Raw genomic sequence first — 11,177 nt, 5'->3', positions numbered from 1 at the left:
CCTGTCTCTCCCTGTTTCATTCTACTCCCCCACCCCACCCACACCCCTACCCCCTCTCTGGTTTAAACATAATATTATTACTTATTATTATAATTATTTAGGACATTTTAGAGCTCTATCTCGCTCTCAGAAAAACTTCACTACCAAACAATACGTAGCGTAGCGACAGCTGCGCATGGATAAGTGGGTGAGTTAACATTTTATATGGCAATACATGTCATATTTGGGATTACTCATTCTAAATGACATCATGTACTTATTTGACATCGTGGCTGCAATATTAAAGCAATGAAAGGTGTCCATTTGTTGTGACAAAGTAAATGTTGACAAAAGGGTCTCACACGCCACGCCTCTCAATTCAGTAAAACGCCACAGCAAGGCTAGACGATCGCTTCGCAGCAAACACAATACCTGTAATGATAAGGCCTATATATACTGCGCACCCCTTTTATTGAATAGTATTTTAGGCATGGCCATACACGCATCTACCTGCGGCCAACTGTTACGATCTCCAATCACAGATCGTATCGCCGTAAACGTGAATATACCACAACAATGGCGGCTGGTCGTACATAGCCTGTTTTAGTTTACTGTCGCAAACACAGTGTGTGATAAATACGTTTGTGGTACAAGGCAAATACGGGGCTTATTTGCTCATTACTACCTATTTGTGTGAGACCTGTGCTTGACGTTAGGATACGTGCTGACGTCCAATAGGAGATTTCCCCAACAAGCTGAGGTATGTATCGCTGGTATTTAGATCAGTGGTTTGAGCTGTCTGCTACTGACTATTTGTGACGTTTGTATTTGTGACAGCTTGCGGGAGTGAACACAGTGCCAGGATGATTGTTTAAGCGATCTGTATGTCCATTTGTGGCTGTCATATTACCTACCAACAACTTGTGATAGAGGCTAGGTGAACTGGCAAAATGAGTATTCGAGTAGATATGAATGTACACTACTTGTCATATAATACAGGATCCATATTGAGTACATATAATGCGTAATGCAACAAATCAATATTCAATTACTACCAGGACAACCACTGTGCTGTTCGTATGCCGGTGGCCTCATATTTCTTCAGCGCCCTTTGAAATTATTCTTCTACAAGTTGTACTTCAGATTCGGAGACATGTAACGTTAAAACATTCTAAGATGCCTCTCACCATAGAACTAAATTACAAGCTATATGAAATATAAAAATACGTAATAAAAATATGGAGGAATCTTTGTCAATACGAGAGGGGCTATTATTAAACTAGGAGGTGTACGACGCTGTGTAACTATACTGTATAGAGCATGGATAGAGAGCTTGAGAGGGTGTGGTCGACAGGGCGACTGCGTATGTCGGCCTCTGTTTATACATACCTTTAGTTGGACGAGGGGCAAGAATGGTCTCCTCAAATTTCACCTAATTTTACACGTTTGGTACGGCGAACTAATTAGATGTTTGTCACGCCTGGATGATCTGGGTACTCAAATTTGGCCCAGAGGGGGATTAATGGGGCTACCCATTTCATCGTTAGAATAAATGAATGACTTGCTCAGTAACAGTTCGTGATCAGTGTACATATATAAATAGGCGATACAGTGCATAGGTATAAAAACCATAAATGCATAAATATATGACTTCCGGGTACACCTAATGCACCTGTGATTGGATGAGCTGAGGAGGTGGATAGGGAATTGGGGTGGGGGGTGGTGGCATGGGTAGCTTAGTGTGAATAATGCTGAGTCTGGCCTTAAACATCATACAGGGCGGAAAGTTACTGTATCAATAAATATGCCATGCAGCCTAGCTATGCTTTGTGAAAAAACACAGTATAACTTTTGTATATGCAAACCATGCGTTCTCAAATTATGAATGGATCGATAGATGTGTTTCGATTGTGGAGACCAGCTAGTGTATTTATATTTAATATACAGGATTCATTATCGTCTGTGTATACATTGTTGGTCTTGCATAACTGAACGTTTCAGTGCGAGCGTGCAATATCGAGGAACAGAGACACCGTGATGAGTCGTAGACCGTTAACTTCATAAATTATGTGTTTTAAGATGACATGTATAGTTCGAGTGAAGTCCTATTTGGCATCGTAGACATATATCTCATCAAAAGGTACGATGGACCCTTGCACTGTGGCTTCTGCAAATAGCGATCACAAAACAAAAGCGTATTGATGGATGCCTTATAAATTATACTAATCACACACTGAACGATTAGTACAACCTGACAACATTTAAAGTAAATTCATTCCTATACACGTGCTCGTTCAACCACAACATCATCCAGACACAGATTAATATTTACGCATGGTTGCAGTGATGACATGATTTAAATAGGCAGGATCAAACATGAAAAGTACTTCAAATTATATATATATAGCAAACATAGTATAGGATATTCACAATTAATAACTTCAGTGTGTACGTAGCTGCAGCAAACGCTGTTACCGATACAGTTAAATACTTTCAGTAAGTAGTGTGTTTTGGGCACTGATCCATTGCCCGGAGCAAGAATGTTAGCTCTATTTAGTATACATCCTGTGAATAGAAGTTAGCCCAGCGGAAGTACACACACTATGATTTCTTTATGTATGATACATTTTAACCCATTTTAAAATTATACATTATTCCAATTTCGGTTTTAGATATGGAGTGTCTTGCTTTTGACCCGGAACCTTAACGTCGACGATGTCGCGAAGTATTTTAAAGAAGTCGGGTCCGATGCGGGTCCCCAGGGACGACTTGCAGGTTGATACAAAGGATGAAGTAAAGGAGAGGGAAGAAGGCCAATGTGAGTCAGATGGAGGAGAAGGTAATGATAGAACGGAAAGAACACAACCCTGGCGTACCCATATTTGACGTATAATTAGCCTGTAAAGTTGTTATTCTAAAATGTCCTCTGCATAGTAAATAAGACTTCCAATTAGTTCCTACTTGGATTGAGGATAATGTTGGACGTTTTAGCACTATTTGGGTTACAGTGTTGTTGGCGAATACCAAAAATCAGTATCCCGCTGTGTACACAGGTTTCGGTAATCAAACCTTGGTGTTGGACTTGAGGAGAGAGCACTTTTACTGCTGTGCTAAACATCCTTTCTCTTGTGTCTTACTAACGAACTGGCATGCTAAGTCAGAAACCGTTTTCGTTTTGTTCTGCTTGTTTGGGGATGGGGTTGTGATTTTCTCACAATGACAGAGTGTCACTTTAAGCAATATCTCTATGGGGGCTGTACGTTGTACCTTCGAGGGGAATTGATCTGGATCCATCAAATGTATGTTTTTGTCACTAGGCTTTTGCCACTGTACCCCAAACGATCACGATTACGTAGCCATATAATTTGTAACTCGTACTTAATATACCTGGGGGCATAGTGGGCGAGCTGGCTAAGGCGCTAGGCTAGTGATCCACCGAGGTTGAGGTGTCGGGATCGAGCCCACCTGTGACCGGATCGAGGGGAAAATACCAGCGCCTTGAGCATGCACTAGTACCTGGATATTTGCGCTATATAAATATTCAATATGTACATCATATATAATATCGGAAATAAATCTTATTCAGCTTAGACACAGAGACAATAGGAACAATGTGTTAATTATGCAACTGAATGATCATTGTAACATGGTTTAAGTGTGAAGCTGGAAAAAGAACTTGAAGTTATTTTGACCGAATTCCAAAGTAATAGAATCAAAGAAAGAGCAAGGCAACACATTATGGAGTAAAATTATTCAGACCCTTTAAATATGTGCACATAGGCTGCATTCGAATATATATTCCTAAAACGTAGTGATAATGGTACGTGTCCTTGTAACAAAGTTATAGGCTGCATTCGAATATATATTCCTAAAACGTAGTGATAATGGTACGTGTCCTTGTAACAAAGTTATAGGCTGCATTCGAATATATATTCCTAAAACGTAGTGATAATGGTACGTGTCCTTGTAACAAAGTTATAAATTCATGGATACCTATTTCCCTTGAAATGGAACGTTATTATATATGTCTCTGACGTCATGTCAAGCCTACGTCCTTGTCTGACTCCGGTTGAAGTGTGTAAATACACCTCCCTTCGTGGTAATCTGAGGCAAGATTTATTGCTACAGGTTGATCTTTCCGAGTCAGGCCATCGAGCTGGGGTTTATTGCTATCAACGGTTGGTTTAAGGATATGCGTTGAAAATGATAAGGGCCAGGATTCAACCTTGCTGCACCCTACATAACACTTGAGATTTATTGTTTCTGCTTGCGTACTTTTACTGGTGGCTGAAAATTCAACTGATGATTTTACATTAATGCATAAAGCATTGCAAATACATTAAATTTCGATCTGTGTCATAACACTTCCAAAACAGGGGATATTGGATTTACAAAATTAATAAAATTCAAATGATAAAGCCATGAGGAAACAGTTGGTGAAGAAAACTTAAGTGAAAATTATTCCATTCCTTTGGAAATGTCTCATCTGGAAATGTCTCATCTGGATGGGTATATATCACCGTTTCTCATGTGCATTGGCATTGGGTAGTGGTATGCAAGGAAAATGGAATCTCTCCTACGTTTTAATGGTTTATTTAGACCTTTGCTAATCAGTGTCATTCATGCAGCTTTCAACGTCAAGTTGTGTAACCAAACCCAAGCCGTAAATCAAAGCATGACCGTTATATGATAACCAAACCCATGGCATGGTCATTACATGATATAACTATGTACAGGACAAAAACCAATAGACAAATACCAACAGTGAAAAGATATCTTCTGCTGAAAAGGGGTGCCACTAACTCTCTATTAGTAAGTACAAAACGTAGTACCGACGGAACGTGCGCTTGCTTGGCAGTACAAACTTGGTATAGGCGTATTCCATATCAGGGAATCATTTCTAATGGTAGTGCCGAACGTCAGATAACTCGAAGTAATTGAGTAGCTGTCTTCAACTTCGACATAACAGTTTTTGAGTGTACATTATTTCATTGTGACTGACCATATCCACTGTGACCTTGGTGTACCCCAAAAGTCATCTGTTACCATAAAAGATCATACAAATGCTTATCGTTTTCAAAACGTGAACGGATTTCATGATGTATTCGAATAATTTCGTCGAAATACAAAATGAAGTTGCCTGAGTGGAAAACACGTAAATCTATATTCTAGACAGCACTTGGTTTAATCAAATGTAGATATTGTGCATTCACTTTTGGAACCGTACATAACGACAGTTTACTTGAACACACCCACGCGAAGAAACAGATAATGCCCGAATATCAGCCTGTCAGCAAGCTGACTTCAATGTCACTCGAGGTCGCTATACGTCAGTGTTGAGGAGAATATGGAACGAGGCCAGTGGTTGTGTACGCGTAGCTATACACCAGAGACGTTTCACGTTGATTACTAGCGAGATAATAAACCAACTTGCTGGGTCACAGTGAGCTTGGTACAGTGTTGGACTGGACCAAGTATTTGTGTAAATATATACTTTTTTTCTGTACTGTCTCCCGACGTGAAGTCGTAGTGTTGGCAATGCAATCTAGGGAGCGCCATGCATTTGATCGGCACAAAACACCCAAGGGAGTGTCACTTGATTATGCTGTCAAGGCTGCAGATTATGCTGATTAACTTTAGAGCAGTGAGAGACATCCCTGTTGTGTTGCACTGTCTGTGGTATTGACATTTAAATATAGATTAATATTCTCCCGTTGCGCATGGTAGACCGTTTTGTGTGTGCGCTACGTTGAAAATGGCCGTGCACCATGAACCGGTTGCATTATTGATAAACATAAAATAGAATGAACGGAATAAGTGTACACCGTTTTTTGTACAATGTATACTGTAATTGTACACTGCCCCTCCCACTGAATTACACAACTGAAGTAGAAATGTATAATATTATAGAGGCCATCAGTTTCATTTTTAGATCCATGCTTAAATGATTGAGAGTGACAAAAGACTTTCCACAGGACTTCATGACAAGAGGTTCTGACAGCATTCCGTGTATATCCCAGCAGTATCTTTTCAGAACGCCAAAACATCTGGGGTACAAATTTTGTAAAGTAGATCTGTGGAGAATATTTATGCATTCGTAGCAAGGTATGACAGATTCAGTTCTCTATTTTCTCTTGTATCCTACATTCCAAAGCTTATCTAGGTAAAATTGGTTGACTCTGCATGTTGTGTGTGCCGAATGCCGACATTTGGGCAAAATGTGATCCACTAGGAATACCTTGTATTATCACTATTTGCTACTCGTTTTATTTGCATTTCTATTCGCGAACTTATCACTATGGCATGAATATTATCTTCAGTAGTGAATAGTTTAGTGATTTAGTCATATTCTAATAATATTCCATGCCCCTCCATCAGATGGAAAACAGCTATTGACAAAGACGTAATCATTCGTATAAGTTCTCTCTTAATGTTCCACTAGCATTTCCTATCAAGTGAGTGAGTGAGTTTAGTTTTACGCCGCTCTCAGCAATATTCCAGCTATATGGCGGTGGTCTGTAAATCATCGAGTCCGGGACCAGATAATCCAGTGATCAACAAAATGAGCATCGATCTGCGCGATTGGGAACCCATGACATGTGTCAACCAAGTCAGCGAGCCAACCACCCGATCCCGTTAGTCGCCTCTTCCGACAAGCATAGTCGCCTTTTATGGCAAGCATGGGTTGCTGAAATGCCTATTCTACCCCGGGACCTTCACATATTCTCATATTCTGGAGGGGCGGTGGGGTAGCCTAGTGGCTAAAGCGTTCACTCGTCACGCCGAAGACTCGGGGTCGATTCCCCACATGGGTACAATGTGTGAGGCCCATTTTCTGGTGGCCCCCGCCATGATATCGCTGGAATATTGCTAAAAGCGACGTAAAACCAAACTCACTCACTCACTCACTCATATTCTGGAATTTGTTATTCTGCATGAATAAACTGGAAACAGAGGTTTCTTTGTAGTCTCTTAAATATAAAAAAGACTGCATAGCTTATGTACAAGCCTTGTAAATTCAACCGAATGACCGCTAGAAATTTTAATGCAGCAATACTTTGTATCACTGAACATATAAACGTTCAGTATAATGATAACATACATGAGTGAGTGCGTCTTGTTCACCCATTGCAAACTCTTCCAAATTGTTGGAACAAGCGAGTGACTGAATGAGTGATCGTGTGGAGTCAGTTAAGTACAGATTACTATACTTTGCGAGGTCCTATACGGGATTCGAACCCCCGTGCTCATCAAGTCGTCATGGTTGTTTTTAAGGTACCATATGGGTGTGCATATTAGTTGTCACGCATCAGCTGGGTAAGGTTGTGGTTGTTGCATTGACTCATCATACAAATGTTGAATTCGATTACACTGCTTAAGAGAGGCTATCAAAAGGTTTAGTGCCTAAAATGCTTCTGATATGGGCATGATAATGATAGATTTATGAATGATTTATATCACTCACATAAACTTATCACGCTGACCCGGCGAAGCACACAGGAGAAGGCCTGACAGCATTACGAATATGTTTTGGAACTCGGTACTCTTACTGCTGTCGATCACCCTTCAGAGTTATTTTTACCATGCACATATAGAAGTATTTTATGCTGAAAACGTCTTGATAGCCCCTCGGACCTCTAGCAACCAGTGAACAGCTCGTCATAAACTTTAGATGAGTCAGGTTTGCAAAAGGATACATGTAAATGTTTGTTCTTTAAGCATTAGTGGAGGTAACATAAGTATTCGTATGAGTATTAGTTTTAGCTGTATCGGACAGCAGCTCATAAACACAATCACTGCTATTTACGTCAGCTTGTTAGGACGAAATACATGCATGTGTGTAATGCCACCCGTATGTTTCCATTTAGCCGAGGCATCAGTGTCAGTTCCTGACACCAGCGGAGAGGACAGAAAAGATGGACACAAAAAGCCATTCAAGAACAAGAATCTGAAGGCAAAGGATTCCATGAGGTTGTCAAGCACCAGACTGAGTTCATCACCAAGATCCAGATTCCTGCAAAAGCGAAAGGAGTCTAGTAGTTCGCCCCGTTTGCTGAAAATAAAAGAGGGCGAGCACACCTTTACTTACCCTGAATCAGTGAGAGGTGATGCTGCTAACATATCGGGTGATGCCCAAGAGAAAGTGCTTGTTAAGGATACTTCACATGGGACGCTCAAACAGGATACTGTAGATATTGCGCAAAGTAATGATTCTGTACACAGAACATCTGGCAAGGTTGACGAGCACAAAACGTGCAAGGTGAACATTGTAGGCAGAGCGCCTGGTGAATATCTTGTGCACAGAACATCTGGTAAGGATCCTGAACACAAAACGTCCAAGGAGGACACTGAAGACAGAAAATCCGGTACGGATACTGATCACAAAACGTCCAAGCAGGATACTGTAGTCAAAGAACCAGGTAGGGACCCTGAACACATAAAATCTAGTAAGGGTGTTGAACACACAATGTCCATGGAAACTATTGTAGATATTACGACAGCTAAGGATCCTGTAGACAGAACATCTGGTAAAGATGCAGAACACAAAACGTCCAAGGAGGACACTGTAGACAAAGCGTTTGGTGAAAATCCTGTACACAGAACATCTGGTGAAAATGCTGAACACAAAACGTCCACGCAGGAAACTTTGGACAGAGAGACGCATAAGGATCCTTTTAACAGAACATCTGATAAGGATGCAGAACACAAAATGTGGAATAAGAATACTGCAAACAGAACCTGTAGATCTGATGATTCTGGCCATGTCTATGCTCCCACAGATGTTGAAGACAACGAACAGACAGTCCCCGATCGCCATACTACATCAGTCGCTAAGTCTCCCAACAGAACACAGATCGAACAACAGGAGGTGGTTGTTGCCTCTGCTGGTGAAGGGTCTGTACCCGAGGTGTTGGTGAGAGACGACGTTGTGGCTGAAGATAAAGACACATCCTCATGTGGACACGTAACGGGTGGTTCTCATGAGAAGACGGATAACCCTGACGGTATAGTTTCTGATCCAGATAATTCTAGTCACGTGGAATCTGAGACATTTTCGAAAAGGACTATGGAGGTGCAAGCTTTACTAAACGAATGTCCTAGTCCTAACGATGAAATCGATGACAACGTTTTGCCAACACATAATCCTAGTCCGGAACATACCGTAGAACTGCAAGATCGACCAGCAGTAGGTCTGAGGTCAAGGTGTGATGGAGAAGAAAATTTATCAATAGTTGGACATAAGGCTAAAAACATTGTAGGAGTTCAAGCTCTGACAATGGTAGATATTCATCCCAATGTTACCTTCCTTGGACATGCTGGTTATGCAGAAGATGATGGGGTAGCAGATGTTCCATTTTCGGGGGAGACTGTAGGAGTTCCAGTTGTTCCAGCAGCAGATCAAATTCCACCAAACTCCGAAAAGGGGCTTCCAGCATTAGAGCCTTTCCAGGAAGATGTAAATCTGAAAGATATGTCTTTCTCCGACGATGAATGCTTTGTTTGACAGCCATGCATCTAGAACATTAACATTCAACTTCACATTCCTTTCCAGGGATATTGGCCCTGCCTTACATGTCTACGTAAGGCAGACTTGGCTGCTTTGTATCTGATGAAAATCTCTGACAGCGACAATTAGCTGCTACAACTGTAGAACTATGTGTGTTAAAGAAAACGTATCTGTCCACTAGCTTCAAATATACCGTTATCATTTGCCCTGTTTGAACAAACTCATGATCTCCACTGAGAGCACATTAGAAGTAATTAATCGGTAGATAACCCAAACATGAACTGGATCCAAACGCTTCAGGTTATATCGGGATCAGGCTCTGAAACAGCCCCTTAACGTCAAGCCGTTTTCGTGTAATGCTGACTTTATCCTGAGCGATACAGTGTTGATGAATTTGTGTAATTTTGTGGTTTCTGTTAATATACATCCATCAAGTAATTAAAGCTGAACATGTTTTCATTATCTAGTGCTGTGCTTTTTAGCACAACAAATTATGGTGAATGTGACAATTTGTGCCGAACTTGTGTTGAATGTGTGCTGAACTGTCTGTTCACGGGAAGAGTTAACCATTTGCGGTTATTGTTGCTCGAAGCAATGTATATGCATTGGCTGTTCAGAGTTCAGTAAATATTTGTTTTCAAAATAAAAACGTCAACGGAAAAATATTCTGTGCAACGTATCAACGGTGTAACGTTTACAAGTCTACAAGTATATAAGAGATACCTCATATGTGATATTAAGAGCATTTTCAACAATGGGTAGTCTGTCTTACATACCTTGAAACAAGTATAACCAATAATACCAATACATGTCTAGAATATGTGGCCAGTCTACATTACCACAGCTCCTGAAGGTTACGATTGTATCTGGGCTCCCTGACTATAAGAATCATAAACCATTTATTGTGTATCATATGTTCATTTCAGTGAAAATGTGTTTGTCTTTACAATGACAATCAAGCAGTATTATTGAGTTGGAAGAATGTGCAGTTCTGCTATCGGGTCTTCTTATACTACAGTGGAAGCTGTCAAAACCGGCATTTGTTCAATCTGGCAAATTGTCAACACTGGCATATAATCTCAGTCCTATTCATGGTTAATGTGTGTATGATCAGTTCCATAATTGTCTCAACTTGATTATTTCTTCAGTCCTAGTGGGTGCCGGTTTAGACAGCTTCCACTGTACTTAAACCATAAGGAAAATCTGGTTGTCTCCGATCGTCCGTACTAGAATACCATTCCTTACTATAACATTAACTGTAATAATATGAAACAAATCTCTTTTTTGCATGTTTCGCCGAACCCAAAAGGCAAAATCGAGTCTGGACCAGCATCCAATAATTGGCCTCATGGGATTAGGATTTAGTAGTTTTGGGTGTATAAGAAGTATGTTTTTATTGGTGAATACTTGGTCCATCTGTGTGAATTTCATTAAGTGATCATGTTTATCTTGAAATGAGATACGTATAGTGAAATCTGTCAAGTCCGAACAATGCGTTGTTTTCACACTGCACATTTGCCCTGACAACAACTTGTAGTTCCGGCAAACATATTCTTAAGTTATCTTTAATGCTGGTTTTATTATCCGGACTCTACTGACTACGGACTGAACAGCCCCACCAGTCAATTTGCTGAGACAATGTTTCGTAGTCCGGACTTATCTGACTAAAATAAGAGTCAGGTTAATAAAT

At 40.5% G+C, this 11,177-nt stretch overlaps 1 protein-coding gene across 2 annotated transcripts; it reads left to right on the top strand.

The window, feature by feature from the left end:
• Window positions 1–450: 450 nt before the first annotated feature.
• On the top strand, window positions 451–10,166 carry LOC137283523 (uncharacterized). 2 transcript variants are annotated; one of them, XM_067815076.1, is made up of 3 exons: window positions 451–739; window positions 2,652–2,818; window positions 7,848–10,166. In XM_067815076.1, the coding sequence occupies exons 2-3, from the start codon at window positions 2,695–2,697 to the stop codon at window positions 9,482–9,484; spliced, it is 1,761 nt and encodes a 586-aa protein (XP_067671177.1). In that variant the 5' UTR covers window positions 451–739; window positions 2,652–2,694; the 3' UTR covers window positions 9,485–10,166. The 2 variants fall into 2 exon arrangements, with proteins under 2 accessions (XP_067671177.1, XP_067671186.1); XM_067815085.1 differs by having other exon boundaries at window positions 2,652–2,797; window positions 7,848–10,160.
• Window positions 10,167–11,177: the final 1,011 nt, after the last annotated feature.

The sequence above is a fragment of the Haliotis asinina genome, chromosome 1 (assembly GCF_037392515.1).
Source record: "Haliotis asinina isolate JCU_RB_2024 chromosome 1, JCU_Hal_asi_v2, whole genome shotgun sequence".
Taxonomy (NCBI): Eukaryota; Metazoa; Mollusca; class Gastropoda; order Lepetellida; family Haliotidae; genus Haliotis; species Haliotis asinina.
The sequence above is the reverse complement of the archived record's forward strand: the minus strand, read 5'-3'. Positions and strand labels throughout refer to the sequence as shown.